The sequence below is a fragment of the Parasteatoda tepidariorum genome, chromosome 9 (genome assembly GCF_043381705.1).
Source record: "Parasteatoda tepidariorum isolate YZ-2023 chromosome 9, CAS_Ptep_4.0, whole genome shotgun sequence".
In the NCBI taxonomy this organism is placed as follows: domain Eukaryota; kingdom Metazoa; phylum Arthropoda; class Arachnida; order Araneae; family Theridiidae; genus Parasteatoda; species Parasteatoda tepidariorum.
In genome coordinates this window covers 12,191,443-12,215,525 of record NC_092212.1, presented here as the reverse complement: position 1 = coordinate 12,215,525, position 24,083 = coordinate 12,191,443, and the positions used below count along the sequence as shown (strand labels likewise).

At 29.4% G+C, this 24,083-nt stretch overlaps 1 protein-coding gene and 1 long non-coding RNA gene across 12 annotated transcripts in view; one reads left to right on the top strand and one right to left on the bottom strand.

Moving 5' to 3' along the window:
* The first annotated feature begins 1,059 nt into the window (after nt 1–1,059).
* LOC107445873 (uncharacterized) lies at nt 1,060–10,841 on the top strand. The gene is made up of 2 exons (XR_002376835.3): nt 1,060–1,596; nt 8,345–10,841. It is a non-coding gene; the product is annotated as an uncharacterized lncRNA (long non-coding RNA).
* Nucleotides 10,842–13,646: 2,805 nt separating this feature from the next.
* Nucleotides 13,647–24,083, bottom strand: part of LOC107445872 (uncharacterized) — a 244,730-nt gene continuing 234,293 nt past the window's right edge. For all 11 annotated transcript variants that reach the window (XM_071184745.1, XM_071184742.1, XM_071184746.1 and 8 more), the window contains 4 exons: nt 23,476–23,566; nt 23,293–23,365; nt 20,684–20,815; nt 13,647–19,986 (listed from right to left, as the gene is read on the bottom strand). In XM_071184745.1, coding sequence (XP_071040846.1) covers nt 18,655–19,986; nt 20,684–20,815; nt 23,293–23,365; nt 23,476–23,566 — 1,628 coding nt within the window. In that variant the 3' untranslated portion in view covers nt 13,647–18,654. The remainder of the gene's footprint in view (nt 19,987–20,683; nt 20,816–23,292; nt 23,366–23,475; nt 23,567–24,083) is intronic.

The following is a 24,083-nucleotide window of genomic DNA, read 5'->3' as shown; positions in this document are numbered from 1 at the left end:
TGCAATACTAATGTCCAGTATCTAGAAATTACTTTGCATGAATAAAAATATTGTAGTAAAAAATATGTATTTCCTAGCGTATTCGTTACATCTTTCCAACTCAAACGCTTCCGCCATTTTCTCACGCTCAAAAATCGGGCATCCAAGCTCTTGGCGATAGAATTCGTTTGGCAATCCCCCATTTCATCTGATTGCCAAAGTTTAGGGTTATAAAACGGCTGGCATTCAAGACAGTGCATAAAAGGAACATACTCTACTTGCAAGAGATCTCATTCGCTCACTGACAACGTTCGAGTTAGGTTGTGTTATAACCGAGCTCCTGCTATCATGTCGACGCACAGATTCGGCCGCGGAGGGAAGGCTTTCCGACCCTCCCAGGTGCCCTCTAAACCAGCTATAGACCATGACTCCCTGAAGGAAGCGATGAGACTCAAAGCCAAAAATCTGTCTATCAGATCTGTAAAAGATGCCGATGAGAATATCCTAAGATATCAAGATCTTGCTGATTTCTACACAAAGTGCTTAGAAAGAGATCCAAACAATCACTCTGCTGCCATAAATAGATTAGAATCATTATATATCACCGATATCCTGAAAGCTGAGAAAACATCATTACCATCAGAGCCTGCAAAAACCGTAGGCTATATAGAACTAAGAATTCCTAAGACAACGCNTTGCTTTAAATAAAAACACAGATCCGACAATAATGCTAAGAAAAGTGATGAAAATGATACCTGCAATATGCAATGCTAGCCAGTAAAAATGTCGACACCAAGAGCTATTTTATATTAATTCAGCAAGCGCTGCAATACTAATGTCCAGTATCTAGAAATCACTTTGCATGAATAAAAATATTGTAGTAAAAAATATGTATTTCCTAGCGTATTCGTTACATCTTTCCAACTCAAACGCTTCCGCCATTTTCTCACACTCAAAAATCGGGCATCCAAGCTCTTGGCGATAGAATTCGTTTGGCAATCACCCATTTCATCTGATTGCCAAAGTTTAGGGTTATAAAACGGCTGGCATTCAAGACAGTGCATAAAAGGAACATACCGTACTTGCAAGAGCGTGTTGCAGAGATTTAAAACTACGAAAGTCGTAAATGTAACTGTTATCCGCATTCATTGTCACGGGATCGAAGCAAGAAAAACAGAACTAACGTAACTTATTCTGTTTGTTATTTTATTAATTAGAGAAGTATTTTATTCATTAAAGAATACTATTCTTGCTTTTTTTACATTCTAGTCATAGTACAAGATGGTTTCTCTCAGATTTTGTGGTCCCAAATTGTCGATATGCTGCTCCATTTTAAGTGTATGGGGTATTATTATGTTAGTTTTATTGGGTATATTTCTGGGTGTAAACAGTGTAGCATTTGCTGAGGATCTGCCTTTAGAAACAGTTATCGAAGATGTTTTGAATAAAGGAAAAGATTTTCCGACAGAGATGAAGAGAGTGTATACCCAAGCTTCTTACAACTGTTTGATTGCTGCTTGCCTCTATGTCTTGAGTCTGTGTCTTTCTGTGTGGCAGTATTATTTAAATCGTCGTGCCGTCAGTTCCACCACGTAATTCTGAATAAGTTATAATTAAGTGAGTTTATTTCTTCGCATTTTTATAAATATATTTGTATCACTCAATTTTGATTATTAGTGTTAAAAAGAGATAAGTTTTATGATGTGTGAGTTGGAATTCTTTTTAGGTAATTTGCTGTTAAGTTTAAGAGATTTTATCATTAGAGTTAATCAATTATTTTTTAAAGAAAGTTATTTGCTTTTTGAAACATTAAATTATAAGCTGGTACAGTGCCCCTCCCCCCCCCCATTAAAATCTGATCCATTCTATGAATAAGTTGTTGAATAATTTAATAAGTTGTTACTTCAGATCCTTATTTAAATTAATGAAGTGGCCTCACAAAGGAGATCTCGAGCTGAGATTTCCATATTGTGGTCTCTGGCAGAATAATTGCCAAGTCTTTGCGAAGAAAAAAAAAACATCACAGAAAGGGATCTACTCTTAAATATTTCCATATCGTGATGTGTCTCGCCAACTACAATTGCCGAAAGTGCCAAACAGATTTTAAACTTGAAATTTTTTTTAAAAAAAACATGTAGATATTTGCCCTAGGGTTGGCAGGTTTTTGACATGTGACAGTTTTTGACGGTTTAAACCATGGTTTAAACCGTCACGTCAAAAACCTCACTGTCAAATCTGTCACAAATGTCAAAAACCTATATTCATATGTGACATTTAATTAATACATAAAATTTATATATTTTTTATAAAGGATAGTGTTTCTAAATATGTTCTAGAAAAAATAAATTTAAAATTTTGAAGAAACACTTATATTTTGAATGGTAACCAATGAGCATATAGGAGCAATGTGTAATATAGGAGCAAATGAACTAGACTATTGAATTTCGAATTAAATTTCTACTTTCATAATTTTCATTTTGATTACGTAGTGTGATGCATGTTCTAATTTTTAAAATTATGTATTTAATTAGGATAAATAAAAAATTTCCATAATTGTTTAAATATTTCATGGATCAGTGACTGTAATGTTCTTCTGTTTAGTTTGACTTAGACTTTTGTGATAAGTTGTTAGTTTTTCAGAAAAATCAGTAATTCTGAATTTTNCGCATTCTATAAACCAATTTCAAAATTCGCGAATTTCTCGCATTTTGAAAAAAATTTCTCATTTGCGCCATTTAGAATAAAATCCGTTGCACTTTTCTTCCTGGATATTTTATTATTTTCAACAACTGTCCCATTATCTAGTTTCCCTATTTACCAGTATTATTCAGAATCTTTAAGAACAACAGAACACCATCCTTCCGGACCACGGAACCTCTTTCAGAACGCATTTCTCTGCAACCACGTGTTTACCGTAGGTAAGGTTTCTTCATGTAAGACGTTCAAATTTTTTGCACATTAATGTAAGATGGATAAATACCTTGTAAAGCCAATATCTTCGATTCCGAAACGGACAAATGAAAATGAAACAAATGTGGGTAGAAACGATCAAAACGAAACAAATACGCATTAGACCAACCTAATGAGAATAGCTGATATTTTCCATATGATGATGCAGCAACAATATTCAATGCTTTAAAAATTAGAAGATGTTAAAAATGCATTATAATTAAAGAAAGGATTTTTATTTAATATTTTTTTTTGAAATCTCACTTAACTTTTTGAAATCTCACCCTGTTTTTGAGAAAGGGTGAGAAATTCTCACCCATTTTTTTTCTGAGAGAAAAACACTGGCATGGCAACTGTTGGTAGTTTTGAAGTTTATATATTTTCTTGGCAAACTTCAGCTTTCGACAGTTTAAACCAGTATTATACCCTTGTCATGTCAAAAACCCAACCCTGATTTGCCCAGATGTGGCTACAAGAACTACCTTTCAAGTTAGTGCCTGTCTCTGATGTTTTGTATTTTTATTTTCGTTTCTTTCGGGCCAGTGTCCGAAAGTTGCCAAGACTTGGCGATAATTCTGCCGCAGATCGCAATACAGATATATCTCCAACATCAGGGGTCTGTCTAGGTTTTTCTTAAAAGTACCTATTTTGTGAAAATTTTGACANAGTTTAAACCAGTATTATACCCTTGTCATGTCAAAAACCACTTTTTGACGTCAAAAAACCAACCCTGATTTGCCCAGATGTGGCTACGAGAACTACCTTTCAAGTTAGTGCCTGTCTCTGATGTTTTTTATTTTTATTTTCGTTTCTTTCGGGCCAGTGCCCGAAAGTTGCCAAGGCTTGACGATAATTCTGCCGCAGATCGCAATACAGATATATCTCCAACATGTACATGTTTTTTTTCAAGTTTGAAATCTATTCGGCACCTTGGCGATTGTAGTTGGCGCGACGAATCATGGTATGGAAATTTACCCAATCTCCACTGCAGAGGAGTAAAGTTTGAAGCCTTGTCTTCCGATTGCAGATATTTCTGTAGTGTGATTTGTTACGACAACGGCAATCGCCAAAGTGCTAAATAGATTTTAAACTTGCAAATTTAAAAAAAACAAACAATATGTGGATGTTTCCTTGGGGTGGTTGCAAGTTGTTCCCTTTCTGTGAGGTTTTCATTTTAGTTTCTCACAAACCGCTGTCAAGAAGTTGTTAAGACTTGCCAATTATTCCGCTACCGATCCCAATATGGAAATCTCTCCCCTTCGGTTAATCGTCAGGGATGTTTCCCAGACCATCAATAATAGCCCATTCTACAGCTTCATAGTACAAGATAAATGAAGTATCTACCTACTTATCATATAAGATGGTTGATTTTAAAAACCGTAATATCTACACTTAAAAGAAAAAAATCAAATACACTAAAATTTAAATTGATAACTGCATTTTATTTTATTTTTACTAAATCTACATTAAACATTTTAATTATAGATGAGCTACATTTTTTAAAAATTCACAAAAGGGTTTTAAAATATTAACATATCTGTTTGATTAACAAAGAAGATGTTTCTGCATCCATTTCAGTTTGTGCCAACTACAATAGCGCGGTGCTAAAGGATTTTAAACTTGCAAAAATCTTTAACAAGTGTGTTGAGTGTTTGTGACCTGGAGCGGCTATGAGTTATATTATGCTAGTTGGCTCTGTTCTAGGATGTTTCTCTCAAGCCACTGTAAATCCTTAAAACATGCCTATAATGAAATCTTCCTTTAGTAAGAATTAATGATTCCACATGGTACATAGTATAAAACAGGGGTGATTGTATTCCGGGTTTTTCCTTTAATTCTTCTGTGTTTAAAACTAGAAGCACGGCGTGTGATTTTTCCTCAAAAATTGATAGTATTGTGTCTCAAGAGACTTCTGTGAATCAAAGATTATATTATGATGATGTTTTGAAACTTATGCAATATCCTGTTACCGAGACATTTACATACATGTGATTCCTCTGCCAATTTTATTCTTTTGGTCTGGCTGGTGTTTGCCATTTTGAATATTTAGAACAGTGCAGGAATCTGCTAATATCACGAATCTTATTCGCACGATTTTAATATTAAGCATTGATTTTAGTATTTTCCTGATTAAAAAGATACCGTTAGTATTCACTCAAATTTAAAATTGTTCATCATAATTCCCATTTACTCAATATAAAAATCTAATATTGCGATTTGTAGCACACAATAAATATTGAATCTTATTTTGTACCATAATTTTTTTTATTAACTTTTTTTTTATTTAACTTTCGGTTTTTGCTTAAACCCTATAAATTTTCTTTAATTAAAATATTTAGTTCAAATTTGTAGTACCTATTAAAATATATATATATGTATTTTTTATTTTTTTGTACACTTTTATTCTGTTAGCAGTAGTTTTTTTTTTATCTTAAATTTTATTTCTTCTCCTATTATTTACAGGGGTCTGTCTATGTTTTTCTGAGAGATACCTATTTTGTGAAAATGTAGACATAATTTGTGAAAATTAAAAATTATGTTAAAAAATCAACACAATAATATGGATTTATCATTTCTTACGAGACACAATAATAAACTTTTAAGAAAAAGTATTTTGTGAAACTACTGTTTTTCTTAAAGTTAAATTTGTTAAGGTACCGCTAAGCGGTAGTAAATTTGGCTTGGGCAGACCCCTGATTTAAGTATATATGTAAATGTATAAACTAAAATTAATGTATCCAGTTGAAAATAATCCTAACAAAGTAAATATTGATAAGTTATCAGAATTAATTATTTAGTTTATTCCTAATACCTAATTAATATAATTTTTCCAGTGTATAAACTATTATCTAAACAGTGCATTAATTTTTTTAAATGGAATAAGTAAACTAGCAACACATAATTTATTATATGTAAGAGTACATATTTATTTATAAAAATAAGACTTAATCCATTAAAAATTAAGATATTGGTAAATAGATTTTCATTTCGGATAAAAGTAAAATAAGAATAAAGTTTTTTTCTTTTTTTCCTATATATGAAGGGAAGCTTTCAACTTTCTTTTACTATATAAAATTTTATATGTTTTCATTTAAGCTTATACGGGCTAAACAATTGTACTGGTCATTTTTGGAGTTTGATTACTTTCTGTTCTTTTCAGTTTTTTGGAAAAAAAAACATATACTTTTTCCAAGAGAAATCGTAACTCTGGTTAAGAATCTGATCTAATTGTACAAATATTTTCAAAAAAATTTAATCCAAATTATAGAAAGAGAAAAACTTATGCAGATAGCTCATCATATTAATTTTAAGTATATAACTGGATAACATAAGAAAAATCTTTAAAGAATGAAGGAATAAAATTAAAGTTTAATAATTATCAATAACTAAATAAATGGGAAGTGACATTTCATCTAGTTAAGAAAGCTACTTTCTCCTAAAAAAAAAAAATAAATAAATAAAAAAAAAAAGAAGGCAGTGTTTTTAAGGGATGGCTTATTTTCACAAAAAATTGCAAGGAGGGTGCATTCATAGGGATCTAAGGGATGCTGCTCTTTTGAAAATGCTTATGGAGGACACTGATAACATTGTATTAAAATATCAGGAAATGTTTGGATCGAATGTATGGTGTTAACTGGTGAAAAAAAAGACAGAAAAGAAACTTATATTTACTATGAAATACAGTACACTCTCGATTGTCCGTGTGCGGAATATCGGGTTTGTGGATTAACCGTGCTCATTCCGGAGTCACACAAAAAATGTAAAGAGAAACATTTTCAAGATTTAAAAAATTTGATTCATGAAGTTATAACACTACCAAATTTTTGGAAGCAATATTCGTTATTGGATTGCAGTATATGGAATATCAGCAACATGGTCAAAGGTAAAATCATCTACGCTATCACGATCTTGGAGAAAGATCATACCGCTTGATGAACAATCCTCTTCAGATGTTCAAGTAAAATATGATAACAGTATTCTTGAACAAGCAAAAGAAATCTAAGGTTTCAAAATTCTTGATGAAGAAAATTTAGAAGATTGGTTTCAAAATGATGCATGTTAGCCTGGCTTCCAGTATTTGACTGATGAAGACATCGTTATGTTGTTAAATCAAATAGTGATGATAATAACTGATGCAGAAGATGTAGTAAATGAATGAAATACAATTTCTCATTCTACTGCTCTGTGGAAGCTTTATTAGATTATATGGGAGGATTTGATTACGGTAACATTACTGCGGTTCGTAAAATATGTGTATCGATATATGGCGAAGACGCATTACACATTTTTTAAAAAGGAAAGTTCCTAGTTTGATGTTATGCATGCAAATGTCAGTATTTTATCTATTTTTTGTACTGATATCTAATTTTTCTTTAACAAAAGGAGTTTTAGGATTATCTGTGTTTTTCGATTGTCTGTGTGACCTGTCCCGGTGATTAACCCGGATAATCGGGAGTGCACTGTATACACACATAAATTGTATCAAAAAGTGATTATATAATTGATCGATTTGACTCGTGTGTCATAAGAACATTGTAGTTAAAGTAACAGAATTTTATTTTATTTTATAACCAACTCGAACAGCCGACCCAATTTTTTGGGTTTACGACTGCTAATGTTAAACTCCGTATCCTTGTAATTTTGAACCCATTCCAGAAGACAAGGAAACTCCTGGATCAGTACCCCCAGAGGTTTGACTTGTTATGGGAACTTGGAGGACTTTGTGACTCAACAGATTTAACATGCATCAATCATCATTTACTACACGGGGAATCTTCGGCCGGCGGGGATCAAACCCACGACCTCTTGAACATGGACCTAGTATCCTACTAATCAGGCTATCTCCGCCAAAGTAACAGAACTGTCAAAATCATTTGGAGAAACATTTCAATAATGGCAAAGGTTACTCTCTACATAATTCTCTCCATACAGTTTTTATATAATTCAATAATCCTAGCAATATTTTTTAAAAATTCTCTCGTATGAACCACCACTTTACTCGACTCACTCCACTTCTCTGCCACATAGGGGGTGGTAAGTAAAATGTGATGATACATTTCAGTTTATGATTTAATATTAATATGTTTAGGTCATTCTTGCATATTGAGTATTATTTTCAAAAGAGCAAACAAGTGTATTTGTATGTATATAAACTTATATATTCTTTATTCTTGAACATTGAGACAAAACTAAAAATACCATTTCGTGAAAAAAGTATGTAGCTATCAGAACATTAACTAATTTTAGGTCAGAAATCCCCTTACCCAAATTTGATACGATTACGTACTTATATAAATGCAACTGTTCTCCAGTGTTATCTTCTTGAATAATGATAAGAATGTAAAAATTAGAAGAATATTTCATTAATAAATATTGCAAGTAAAATTATTAAATAGTTTAATTTTCTCTTTTACAGATTTGATGTTACGTAAAAAGGTTGGTGTTTATTGATAGAAAAGTCTAGACTGAAGTTACTCAAAATTGGGAATAAGTTTGTAGAGGAAATATTTCAGGAGGGCAAATGGAATGATTTTTAATGTGTATAATTTTTTAATAAATTCGGATAAATTGTACCTCTTGTAACTAATGTTTAATTTATAAAGTCAACTATATTTCAGATTATATATTGTCTACAGTGAATTATATTACATTTTTAAAGATTATAAGTTCATTTTCCTTTTGAAATTGTCATTGTAAAGTTTTATGTAGTTTCGTCTGCCTCATTTTCCCATCATAATTCTAAGGTATCTTTCTATAACTATAGTCATTATGTTACTATTGTAGAACTTATTGTAAGAATAGATGAATGAACATTTTTTAAAGCATTTAAATCTTTTGCTTTAAAAATAAACTTTAATTTATTGTGTTCGAGAAGCTTTTTGAAAAAAGAAGAGTTTTAAGATACAAAGATTTGTAAACAGTTTTACAATGTTTGTAAATGTACTTGAGATGATTTTTTTAAAAATTCACTAAATTATCATTTAATTAGTTCTTACACTAAGCTCTTTAATGAAATAGAGTAATTTAACTTTGTCTAAGTTTGCTAGTGAAAAAATTGCATGAAGTTAACCGTAGTATCAAAATTTAAGGAGTAAACCGCAGCTCTATCTTCATTAATTTTAATTTCCGTGTGATTCTGTGCACAGTCAAAGATTATTATTATAATAAATTCAGCCTAATCTAATAGATATACATAGAAAAATTTGCAAGTTTTTAAAAATTATGCATGTTCTTTCAACTTACTTTGAATGCACAATTATGCTAAAAAGAAAAAGAGGAATAAATCATTATATAGTATGAGCCTGTAGACAACCAGCAGAAGAAAAATTAATTTTTTTTCCGTACCTTTCAGTTTTTTTTTTTCCCACACTGCTTTATAATTTTTAATATAAACAAGTTTCGAGATGTTTTAAAAAGGAGTTGATGTTTTAAAAGTAATTTTTCTTTACTTTTTTCTATGGATAATTTGAGATGAAAAATAATCTGAAGGTATTGTGATAATCTGCATCACCTGCTGCCATATTGGAGGGTTTCTGTTACCTTGAAGTTAACAGATTTTCTTTTGTATTCCTTTCTTCAACTAACTTGTTGAATTTACCTATACAATGCATTCCTCTTTTGTGTCAGAAATTTTTCAAACTTTTTCTTTTTAATAAATTGTTTTATTAGGACAAGTATATCTGATATTTTTTTTCTTCCTGTGAATGAAGGGGTTAATTATATATATATATATTTATATTTGTATTTATAGTGAAGCCTTGTTTTTTTTTCACTTTTTACTTCCTGTATTGCAAACCGATGTCAGTCCATTGCGGTTTCTTTCTCTTTTTTTTTCTTCAATTCATTGCCATTGAAATATAGATCTAAAACTTATTAAATTTGTTTTAGTTTGATTTAATGCTATGACTATAAAAAAATAACAAGTTTGAGAATCGCTTCAACGAAGTAAAAGAAATACCTACAATAGTGCATTGTAAAAAATATAAAAGAATGCCACAAATTACATCACATAATCAGTGTTTTAATTTTTATATTCTTCGTCAAAAATTTATGTACAAATTAATACAGTCTTATTTCTCTTCAATAATTTTTAGTTTGAGTTAAATAGATGTAACATTACTCGATTGCTTTTAGCTCTGTGTGCTGGCTTAAAATCCTACTAGAAAGTCAACTATTGTTTTGAAAGAAATTTTGTGATATAACATTTTCCAAAATGACTTTGTGATGTTTTATGTATAACAATGGAAAATTAGAGTTTAAATTTTGAATATGTTATTTCTGTTCATAACGATTTTATTGTCCTTGTACTCATTAAAGTCTTATTTATTTGTGCTAAAGTTATAAAGACCATTCTCACTGGATGTGATTTTTTTTGTATGCAACTGAGGACTGGATCGGTTGAAAATATTTTTCCTGGGAAAAACTCACTTGTTAGGTTCCCATTTGCAGGAAAAATAGCATCTAGGGAGAATGGCCTTTTATTTTTCACCCCATATGTGTTGATCATACTTTACCATTCACTTAGGACTTCCGTTAAAAAATAAAGTAGCTACGAGTTAAATTACTTTTTTTTTCGATGGTTATTTCGTAGCTAATTACTAGTAGTTGAACTAAATACTTTTTAAACTTGTTTTGCAAAGTTGTAAAAAAAAAATGATGATAATACATAGCTTAGTAATTTTAGACCCAAGCTGGGGCCTGCATTGAAAATTAAATTGTAATCCAGCACTGAATTTTTTTCACACTTGGTAAAGACTGTTGTAATTTGAAATGTCTCCTTAATGTCTTGCTGTGTGTTTTAAATTTTTGTAAATATTGTTCATATTCAAGAGTGGAGATTTCTTGTAATTATTTTGGTAGTGCTAGAAATTAATTGTAATCTAGAATGTTATATTAAAGTTTATTTACGTTCATCAGCTGTTTAATTGATTATTATTATTTTTTATTATAAATACATATCAACAACATACTGTTTAGGAAAAGTTGTATCCCTAAATAACTTGACAACTGAGAAGAGCTTCAAAAATATTGATTTTTCCTATGGTTTAGTGCTGAACGTGTCTGAGGGAAAATATTCCCTTGGCACCAGTGTCTTCTTATATTTGTAATGCAGGTGGATGCTGCATTGCAAAAAGTCATTGTGGTACATGAAACTTCTACGCATATATATTAGTTTCAACCATGCAATTACTCCATCTAGTAATTCCCCCAACTAAAATGGTAATAAATAACATATTTCACTCTCATCCTTATGGAAATTTGTGAATTGTGGCAAGGCAATAATATACAGTCAGACCTCGATATAAGGTCACTTTTTCAAAGTCCCGGCTCACTGAATAGGAATTCTTTGTTACAGATTATTGGATATATGGTCAAACTTAAAAAATCGTTATCGCTTATAAGGCCATTTTTATCTGAGGCGTAACATGGTGTCCACCTTATGCATAGCAAATTGTTTTCGTCCTGCTGGTTTTGTGATTTCTCTGAATATCGTGCATGACGAAACCGAAGAGGACGATATTCCTCTATAAGTTCTGATGGAAGATTTGAAAAATCGTGGCCATGCCATTGAAGGGGAGGCTGAAAATGGTTTGATTGATGAGGAAATTGCCACCACTTCTGAAGCTACAATTTCTGAATTTGTTTCACAAGTTGTGGACAATGCCAGTGATCTTAACACTGTAGCTGTAATCCAAAGGAAAGCCTTCAATGCAATAAATGTGACACTAAATTTTTTTACAAACCATGTACCTGAGAAGCATTTTGATAAGTTACAAAATCTAGAAATTCGAAAAATGAAACCAAGAACGAGACAGACCTGCATGAATGATTATTTTAAATTAGGTAATATGTAATGTATGTATGTACACTTTGAGGAAATTTGTAAATGACTTTATTTTAAATAAAAAACTTAAATCCAACTTTTTTTAATTCTTTACTAATTCTGTTAAAATTTATTGACTTAAATATTTAATTTACGGCTGATCGTTTGTATTACCATTTTTAAAAAATCATAATGTGCACTATTTACGTGCCTAGTTATGAACTGCTAATGAATCGGTTAAAAGGTCACTTTTGCGTTGTCCCTTAGGGTGACCTTATATCGAGGTCTGACTGTATATCTAAATCTGTAAAAAATTCTTGATGTTGTACCTTTCAATTAATGAAGTTGTAGAGAAAAATAACTTGAAAATTTTGTCGTCTTTTTTTTTGTTGATGCATTTGAAGTAATCACATTAGTGTAGTTTGTATTTGATCTTGTCAAGGATACTCACAGGCATGTCTATAGTTAATGTATTTATTTTATTATTCGAGTGTTTTCTGTCCATTACCTGCATGCAGCCCATTTGTGACAATCAGTTAAAAAAAGAGTAAAATTGATTTAATACCGATTATATTATTTTAAACAAATGTTTTAAGATTTTGAGTGCTTTAAAATTCGTTAAGCCCTTTAAAATCAATTACAGCCTGCAAGCAAAATAAACAGAAGTTCCTATTTTAAATTACTGTATTTAATGAAAGTTTTTAAAAATTTAAATTATAAATCATAACAAAAGTAAGCTTTTATTTTGTACATAATTGCAAAATTATTTAAAAATATAGCTAAAATTTAATTACACCCTAAATAAGCTGAACTGAAGTAAAAGAGCATTTATAAATACTGTGCCTGCTGGTTTGTGAACTAAGGCACTTGTTTTCATAAAAATTGCACCAATGCATACTTTGCAGTGAGCCAAAGATTTCTATGATAAAATATTTTCATAGTAGGCTTTCAACAAATTTTGAAGCAAAAAAAAATAGCCAACATATCTCTTAACATTTTTGATCAGAAGTAATTTAGTAGATGACCCCACAATTCTCACATAATAACTCTTTGACATTGTTGATTGGAATATATCGTTTTTTAAAATCAAGCCAAGGAGACATTCACAATTATAAAACTAAAGAAAACTCCACTCAACAAGATTTGACATTGCATTTGCTGAAAATAACAAATAATTGCATGATCCCCATAAAATGATTTAAATTCTCAAAGAGTTGAAATAATGAATCCTCCTGTAACACTATATGCTAGAACCATGTATGCAATAAGTGGGCAGTCTCTAATTTAGAGCTTTCAAATTTTGCAATTTGAAACCAGGGATTATTTTTAAATAAAAGCGTGCAGCAAATAATCTGGACACTATATATATATATAAAAGATAATCACATTACAAAACAAAGTAGATATATTTTTGCAAGTATTGATTTATTTGGCTTTAGCGATATTATACACAATATCAAATAGCAGTGAAGACGTAGGTTGTTAAAAAAGTTATGTCTTTATACTATTTGTTTTTATTTAAAAAAATTTTTTTGTCTTTTATTTTTTCTGTGATTACCTTACATAAAGGATTCTGTGCACTAGCCCTTTACAGAGTTAATAAAATGTCATCATTATACATTTAATTACACTTAAATTTTCTTTCGATCATAAAAACTTATACATATTGTATGAGAGCTTTGATGGTTTAGTGGTGAAGATATTGAGCTGTCTTATGAAAATACTGGAGTTTTATTTTCTAATGGTGGCTGGAAGCCCACCAAGCTGGTCTGGGAAGTAAACGTGGCTGGTGCACAGGGCTTACCACATTGCCAGAGCATTAATCTTCAAGATTCTATTGGCTGTAGCGGAAATGCTATATTTATATATAGTAGAAGAAATTCTGCTAGCCGAGTATTTAAAACAATATTTTATTTTGGCCTTTGAAAAAAAATAACATACATCCTTGTGTCAGATTTCGTACAAACAAATGAAAACATAAATGAAGACAGTTAAAATACACATAAAAAAAAACTCAATACAAATAAAAAACATGTGTATAGATGTTGTGTACTTTATACATGCAATGTCATAAAATGGCACTAATGTTTAACAAACATACATATAGAAACATTCAAATTTAATAGACCTTAAAATTGTACACGATTACAGAAGTGATTCAAATTTTTTTTAATTGTATTCAATGGCAATAAATAGCAGTATCTGGAGGGATTTTCCTTAACTACTGATTTTACTTAAAAACTGAAATTTATTAAAGAAAATGTTATATATTTCATACTTATACGGAAAAAAAATGTCAAAAAATCTTTATACAAGCATTCAATATCTAAGAAGTGGTTATATGTACACAGCTGAGGTGATGTAATTTCTATGTATAGTGATTTTTATCAAACAATAATAGATTAGCTACAGCTTTTTAATAAAAATAACTGCCTATCTGTGGTTAGCTAGTGGGACAAAAATTAGTAGTGGTAAATTATTTTAATTGCATGATAAATTAGGAAGAAGCTAATATAAAATACCATGGGCTTTATGCAAATTCTTTTGCCACTTTTTAAAAAAAAAAATTATAATGGCCACAACAACAATCCATTACAACACATAGCTGCAAAGAAAAAAATCCAGTAGACTTTACGAAATAGTATAAATTTTTTGATAACTCTTTCATGATACATTCAATATTTTACATGTAGGGAATTTTAGGAATTTTTATTGTCATCAAAATACAAAAACTTGATTACACTTATAACTATAAATGGTCTGTAATATTTTACATTTACGATTGACATTAAATGAGTTTAAATTTGAAATACTTTTTATTATGTCAACTTATTTTTAATTGTAATAGACAAATAACTTATTATTGATAGCTAGAAGATTTTTTTATTAATTTAAAAAAGGAGTTCTGAATAAAAATAAACTAAAAATTTTAGAAAAGAAAAACTATAAGCCGAATAATATTCTTGAAGCTCGCTTAATTATGTAATATAATTTAAATATTCAAATAAGCAATAAATTATGTAAACTTTCTTTTTTAAGAGTTTTTTTATAGGAACTTACTTAAATTTAGGAATTAGTTAGATAATAATACATTAAAAGTTATTTCTGATAACTAGTACGAAAAAAATCATATTTTGGGTGTGAGAGTACATTAAGTAAATATGAAACAGCTATTTGCCAATTTATGACCTGATCCATATTTTTTAAAAATATAACAAACACCATTATTGTAGAAGTTATAAGGCAAACTATTGCAAAATAAAACATTATTCAAATTATCAGAAATAATTGTTATAACATTTCCTCCTTAAGAAAAAATAATTTTTAAGATAATTTGTATTGCCCTTTTTTCTTTTTTGATAAGAAAGAAATATCAAAGTGGACATCAATTTTAACAAGACAATTTAGAAAAATTCAGGATGTTTTTCTAAGCTTTTATTTGCCATGAAAAATAAAAAAAAGGCAGTTTTAAGAGCCTTAAACTTGAAGATATTAACTTCAAATTACATATTCTTATCTTATAAAAAAATTGCCCGGACATTAAAATAGACGAAATAGTTTACATTTTCAAATAATTATTAAATTTTTTTCTCCAATATGTTGGATAAAAATTATTGAATTGTTCTATATTTTCTTCATGTTTTACATAAGCTTTAGCAATACTATTTTAATGTAATTTTTTTAATTATTAAAAAATTAAATTTAAAAGACTAACTTTTCTCAGAGCTGTGGCTTTTATTCATTTTCATTATAGCATAAGGGACCTGGTTATAGGAGGACAAAACTTAACCTAACATGAGGAATATTATGAAATTAGATGAAATAAAAACAGCCTAGTATGTCGCTAAAATGAGTTGATGTTATTACATATGACAAAAGAACAATCAGAAAAACAGTTTTAAGATTAAAATTTACAAAATACCAAGAGTTCAGTTCTTTGTGTAGCATAATGGCAAGAATTAATAGAACTTTTCTTTCCATGAAAAGAATATCTATCTTGATCATTTTGAGCAAACAAATGATTTTTACCTTATGAGGTAGACCAAGTTTTTTACGAGGCAATATAGACTCTTTTCATTATAGTTACTATAGATACTTAAAAACTGGAAACGCTGGTGCAGTAAAAACACTGATATAAATATCTCCATAAATCAACATTTGCTTTCTGTACATATATATCTAAAAAATAGCTTAAAAAATTTAATAAATAAACTGCTTTTAGGTTTAATTTTTACTAAACACTGAAACAAAAGGTCTATATCACAATTTGAATATTTCTCACTGCACAAAACAAATGGTTAAAGATTCAGTATCATATGTTTCCAATCTACGAACTAGGAAATATATTTTTCTTTCTTTTTTTTCTGAATAAATAATACAAACATAAATATTTTGCAGAAATCTTATTTACACTAATAGTCAGTGAACATTTATTTAAGATATAAAAGGAAAATTTCTTGTATAAAATAATAAATAAAATGAGATACAACAAAAAGAGTAAAATGTAACATTAAGGGACAAAAAATCAACTTAGAAATAAATGCAAAAGTATTTAAGTGCAGCATATGATAGCATACATGCAAGACTTGTTTTCAAGTAGATTTTACGGAGCAGCTTGAAAGACCAGCACAAACATTCACCGCTCATCTAAAATTGTTGATGTCGGTGATAGGCAGATAAAATTTCAATATTTTATTAAATTACACTAGTTGAAAGTCACTCAAAATCTAAAAGTTTTACCAAATTACCTCAGTTTTTAACAACTTTATAGATTTTGTTGAATTTTAAGAAAATATTCCTCACACAGTACTGTTATATAAAGAACTGCCACTTGCTGTTCATAATTCTAAGTAAAGCTTTTAGTAGAAAGTTACACTTTACTGCACATCTAATAGTAAAAGTAATTTTTAACAGAAATAAATGAGATTGTGAAATTAACACTTTTTTTTATTCTCTCCAGAATCACAATATATGATATAGAAACAGGAAAGTGCTTTGCTAATTTGCAAAAACCAACAAAGAGACAATCATGAAAATTAACTTAAGTAAATCATTTAACTCATTATTTACTTTGAAGCTTTAATACACAGCATAGAAACAAGAAAGTGCAACTATACTTTCATTTCATTTTTTTTTTAAATAATTTTTTCTTTTAAAAAGCATCATCAAAAGCCACTTTTGTTACTTGATTGTTGGCAAATAAAAATACATAAAATTAGATTTGAAACACACAATACTGAATCCATCCATTGGAACAAAAATTACACAAACAATAATGAGCAATTATTATACAACACAAATTTCTTCGATTTATTTGTGTTTCATTGATCATCTGTACAATATTATATAAATGATATTTTTCTATAAGAAATAGTCTTCAATATTTGAAATCATTCCCTCAATAGTTAGGGTTGAAAAGAAAAGTTCAAAATATTTGTACTTGCAAATTTTTCATAACAAGCAGATTAAACTTTAAAAAGCAAGTAAAAATTTATTTTGTTGTTATTGAAAAATAAAAATAAGAAACATAAAGTCTACTTACGAAGAAGGTTAAAAGAAATTTTATTTGATATTATTTTTATAATAATAATTTATTATAAATAAAATTTATAATTTTAATATAACTGTCAAAATGAAAACAATGTAATAAAAAGTTAGCGAATTTTTTCTTCTTCTTCATAACGCTGAATATATGAATAATGAAAAAAGTAAAATATACCAATAAAAAGCAAGAAATATTTTTTTTTTAAATATTTAAATAAGGTACATTTATGGCAGGCAAAATGTAATTTGAGTAGAATAAATTGTTTTGAAAAGACGAAAAAAAAGTTAATAAATAGAATGTAAAAATTAAATGGATAGGAACTGAAAATTTAGCTAAATAAATTACGTTAAAATACAGTTATTTAAAACTAAAATGATAGTTAACTTTCATGAAATGCGTTTTGATAAAATATAAGTTGATATGCATAATTTGGGCATTAAATTGAACATATTATTACATCAATTTCACTTAGGTTATTTATAATCATTTATGGAAACATATTTTTTTTTTTTAAAAAAAAGGTGTAATAATATTTTATAAATAAATTTCCATTATAATGTGAAACCTGAAGAAAAGTAACATAAAAATCAATTTTATACTTCTCAATTTTATATAAAATCAATTAGAAATTATAAATAAATATATATATACTAGGTAAAAACATGATGTCATTTTCTTTTACGTATATCAGAAATTGTTATTACAAAATTTTAAAAAAAATTTGAATTGAAGAATTAATTTAAAAAATTTGTCAGATTTTAATCATCAATTATTTAAAAAAAAAAAGAAGTTTTTTTTAAATATAATAAACAAAAGAAGCAGAAACGCTCCTTGCAGTTCAACAAGCAAAGATTATTTTTAAAATGTAATGAGTAAACAAAAATTCAAGTCCATAAAATATTTTCACAAATATATATATATATACCTCATTATTAAATTAACAAATATACAGCTATCATATTGGGTTTTTTTTGAGACATTTATACAGGAAAAAAAACTTTTTACAATTTTTTGCAGAAACAAAATTTCAATTTGGTTTTAAATGTAATTGTTTTGCAACTTTAAACCAGTGCAGCAGAAATATAATTAAATATTCTTTCTTTTGGCAGGATAAACAGTATCTGGTAAAATACAAATGCCTGTTATCATACACCAGTAACAAGTGCAAATGAACAGTATATCATATTATACAAATATCTCATCATACAAAAGTAACAGCTGCTTGATAAACTGTATCTGGATAATATACAAGTAACTGTTATCATGCATCCGTAACATGTATATGATGACAGATATTAGTTACTATACACTGGTAACATTTATATGATGACAGATATTGGTAACATACAAATATTTATCATACACTGGCAACAGGTGTGTCTGTTAAATTGTTACATTGTATAGAATTCACAGAGAGTAGTTTCTGCTTTGCAAGCTCACTGAGCAAGATATAATTGTTATTAGCAGTTGATATCTCTCTATTGTCTGGTGTTTTTGGAGGACTATAAGATTCTGGTTCCTCATAATCGTCAACCCTTAATGGCATAATGGGTGGTGCATCTCCATTAAAATATTTCCAAGAATCGTCAAACTTGTGATTCGTGTCATCAACACCATTGGCAATTGGAACTGATCCAAGTTCACTTATGGGTCCTGCATCGGGCAGGATGCCATTGCAAGCGATTGGCAGATTTTGCACAGTTTTCACCGAGGGTGCTGCAAACCTTTCGTCTGCAGCCATTACCTCTAACAAACTACGAGGATCGTCATCCATTTCCAACGTTTCTTGCGGCTGATTATTAGTCTGACTAGGATAAGCAACATCAGATGCAGTGTATTTAGGCGAAGAATTGTCTGTCGATTTGACATCTGCATTCGCGGGTAGCACACTCTTAACAGGAACATAGTTTTTGCCTGTTTCCCAGGCTGGTCTGCCAACACCAAATTTAGAGTATGCGCCATTGGTACTTTTAAATGAGTTTTGATTTGTAGCAACATTTTTGGGCAGGGGACACTTATCACGACCTGATAATGGCAACACAGGTAATGGACCATTAGGTGGCATGAAAACAGTGAATATTTGGGCATTATTTTGAATGCCGTTGGGGCTATACATGGTGCCAAACTTAGAGTAGCCAACATTAGGTCTATTCATTTCGCATAAATGGGTGTTGCTCCGAGCCAAACCAAATTTAGAATAGGGTGGTGCGTTAGGGGTGCTAACTACTTCTAGATCCTCATCTCCATAACCGTAAAGAGAAGGCTCACTATTTATTTTGTATAAGCTTTGGAGAAAGCTCTCTGCGGAGAAACGAGACTGATATGGGTTCTCAGAAAATTGATTTTCCTGTATTGCAGAAGGAATTTCACTAAACTTGCAATAAGGTGGCATTATTCCCAATTCCTCCCCTTTGGCAGGCATTCTCGGTCGTACGAAGCATCTTGAAAAGGTCATGTTGGTATTATTAACAAATTGTGACGTAAATGGACCTGATAGCTGTTCCAGGTCCTCTGCATTTGTCCCACCTGAGTGGGATGGGATGGAAGAACCCGAATTGACTGTGTCACATTCCTGTTCGACGCTCGAATCCATCGAAACTACAGTTCGAGTAGTGTCTGCAGAAGAAACTCCAGATTTGTTGCTTTCCCCACTGTTGTTTCTATGAGAGTGAACATCATTTTCTCCCCACTATTAAAAAATATTTAAAATTAATATACAAAAACTGCTTTTTTACTTAATATAACAAAATTTAAGAAGCTTTTCTCTCTCAGTCGAATTTAACTGTCAATAGGGTGGAGACAGGTTTGGAATAGTATAAATATGATTTTAATCCTCCTTATTTGATTTTTGCAAATAAACTGATGGTGAATATTTACTCTAGTTGGCAGTATATTTCTAAACATGTTAAATACAAAGCTGCTACCCAATCAGAATTTATGAGATAAAGCATGCTGGATTTTAGATTCTCTTAATTTTTTTAAAAAACTATTTTTGTATTTGAGCAATTAATGGTAAAATAATTTTTCAGCATCCTGGAAATCAATTACTAGATCAAATTTAAAAACTGAGAAATGTATAATTTTACCTTATGAAAATCAGAAATTTAATCTAAATTTAGTAAAATATAATTCTTATTGATTTCTCTTGTGATTTAATGGTTTTAACAAAATATTTAAATCTGAACTTTCTAAACTTTTTTAGCAGTCACAGCCTTTGGAGAAAAAAAATTGGAAAACAAGTAAAGAAAAAAGATAAATAACTTGAAAAATCTTCCCAGGAATGAGTGATGAAATCTCACATTTACCCAATTTATACATAAAGGAAATTAAGATGATTAGCATTATTGAGGGGATTTTTTTAAATGTGCAGAATAAATAATTCTTACTCCATCAGGATCACATTGACTCCCTTCCTGAGCGAAGGTGCAGAGTCGCTCGTAGGCTCGATCACATGGTATGGAAGAATCAGGTGCAGTCTTTTGAAGGCCATTTTTAAGTTTGAAAGAGTTCAAAGAATTCTAAACAACAAAAATAAATAAAAAATACAAATTTACATAATTTGTTGAGAATAGTTCATTTTATTAAACAATTTAATGATTTAAATGATGATTTTAGATTTTAGTATTTCAAATTCACACTTTTACTATATGCTGAAAAATAGCTGCCAAATTAGGAACACTATATATGCGACAAAATTATATGCACCAATTACGAGAGTAAGACAAAAATTTAACTATTAAATAATAACATTAATAGACATAATACATTTAAATACCTTATGTAAATTAGTAAAAAAAAAATGATATACACTATCTTTTGTGGGAAATTTATAATATTAATATTTTATAATTAGGAATACCGGTAAAATAGTTAAAAAAAAAAAACATTACCTATTAATATATAATTATTCTTCTCCAAATTATAAAATGCAGGTAAATATTAAACTACATCATAAACAAATATTTCTGATGCAAATGTTTAAATACTACAAAACATTTTTAAAAAAAATAATAATAGTTGTTTAAGATTCAATTTAGTGAAATGATCAGTAACAGCTATTGAAATAGTATTTCCCAATAAAAAGATACTAAAAATTACTTCTACGCAATAATCACGATTGCGGCGATCAGCAAGGGATTGGTTTAAAAGCAAAAATACTGCAATTTTACGAAAATTCGGAATTTTTATAAAAATATCAGATTTTCAGATTTGATTTAAAAATTAGGAACAAATCCGAAAAATTCAGGACAGTTGGCAGCTATGCTGAAATGACATTATTAGACAAACCTTTCTCTTGAATCTAATAATTTCCTTCACAAAATAAATATTCCTCTTTATTAATTTATATGATAAAAAAAATAATTTGCATAATTTGTAGCGGTTTTAATTACACTGTTATACATAGAATTTCACAGAGTTCATAGCAATACCTGGAAACAAAATAAACATATGGTTTCAAATAGCTTTCAAAAAATACAGGGAAACTTTTTTTCATTAGTAATTTTTCTTTAGGATTAATTAATTGATCCGTTTATCTTAAGCAAATTTGTAACGTTATGTCGATCGACGCTACTTGCGCTGATCTATGGACATTATTAGCTAAATTCCTACCTGTTATTTACATTCAATGATTTATTTACACATGTTTGAGTGAACATAAGGTTCACCACAAGAGAGCGAAGTTATCAAATGCTGTGGCATATCGTATCATAGTTTGAGATTCACATATTTTTTTAATCAGACGTAATCATAATTTAGTTTACAACTTGGTCAGGGGGTGCAGGGGTTGACATTATGTAAATTACATGAAAGAAAAACAGAGTGGTCACCTGTATTACACTGTTTATGCTTAGTGATATTCGCTATTATGTACTCTTATTCTAATAGTGTGTTTCCTGTTAATATGTGTCTTCATTGTAAAGGCCTGTTTATGCGATCCAAGTTCTTGGACAAAGATTGATTGAAATTGATGGAAACTTGTTTTGCTTGGAGCTTGTAAACGTTCATCCAAGTCCTTGAATGATAGTAGAGCATGTTCTATTTTCTATCCAAGTTTTTCCTCCCTTAACCAATCCGCTTCTAAAGATTTGCAACGTCAACAAGCAGGCATATATTTTAATCCGAATAAATTAACCTGTTAGGGTCTAGTTATGTTACAGTAGGGAATTGATTATCCGGAACGATCGGGACCATCGCTATTCCGGATAACTGATTTTTCCGGTTTTCTGAATCGCTACAAAAAGCCGTTTTTTTTTATTGTTAAACCCAACTAAAAAAATAATTTTTTTGTGGAATAAATCTTAAAAAGAAGAAAAAACGATGGAGTAATACACTAATGATTATTTCCAAAATGATGGTAAGGTAAACAACATCTTTCAAAAAAGAAAGAAAAATCCTAAAATCTTATGAGGAAAAAAAAAAAAAATGGCGGGAAAATGTATCGAATTTCGTTCCGGTTTTTTGGTTTTCTGATTTCCGGATAACGGGTTCTGTACTGTATTATGATTTTACTAGAATTTATTTAGTATCTTTAAATTCTTGTAAATCGGGTTTTATAATGTTGAAGATTAACAATGCGCATGCACAGGTTTTTCATCCGACCAATCAGTGGCAATCAAGATCTTGGATAGTGTCAACGAATCATCCAATTTCTTGGAGAAAGAAATTTCTCTACATTCTTGGATTCAAGTACTTTGACCATGTAAACAGGCCTCAAGTGTCTTATAATTACGGCCATTCTGAGTTTTATGGATTGTTTTAATGTCATCATAATCCTTATGCTCTGAGTCCTATTCATCATTTGAGTGAAATAATAGAAGTAAGTGTCTGAAGCTACTACTTAAGTATGTGATGAAATCATTAATCTTATATCAACTATAATGTTTTTTGTTGCTGTTAATTGCTTATTTCTTTTAACATTTGAAGTGGTTTCCACAGTTGATTTATTTGTGCACAATTTGCAGATTTGATATTTTTATGAAATGCTCATACTTACACCAAATGGAGTTTCCAATTCCAAAGGAAGTTTGATGTTTATATTTTTCCTCGATATCACTTCTTTGCGACACCTAAAAACGTATTAAAAAAAAAACTTAGTTTCAAAATCTGTTTCCTTTACCATAACTACATTAAATTCAAAAAAGGTATTATCATAAACTAGTAGTACAACATTGTTTACCTGTTAACAAAAACTGACAGAACGATAACAACAATCACAAAGGCAAAAGCACCTCCAAGTATGAATCCCACAAGAGGAAGAACGGATTTTCCTAAAGATGAAAAACAATTTTCAATAAGACATATGTTTTTCTTTTTCTTTTTAAAAAGCAGTATAATTTAAATTTGGATGTTAGTTCTATTTTGTATACATGCTATCAATTGCATGATATCTAAAATATTTTAAACTCAGAGAATATTAGGGATTTATTTAGTCACTGAAATATAAAAGAAAAAAATATATATATCAAGCAAATAGAAATTTAAATAGGCTAAAAAATGTTTTATATGTTTTAGAATTCATACTTTTAAATTAAAATAGATTTAAAAAAAAATTAAGCAATTCAACACTGGTCAGTTGTTTTTGCTTGTAAATTTATTTTGAAATTAAGCTGTTGAGTGATTTTATTTATTTTTTGTTTTAGTAGTATGCTACATGCACTGTCTCTAATTTCACTTTTAATATATATCATAGGAAACTTTCTAAAATATCAAAATACTTAAAAAAATTCTTGACTACATCAGAAGACAGTCTACTGGGAAATCTAGCAGTTTTACTATATATATATA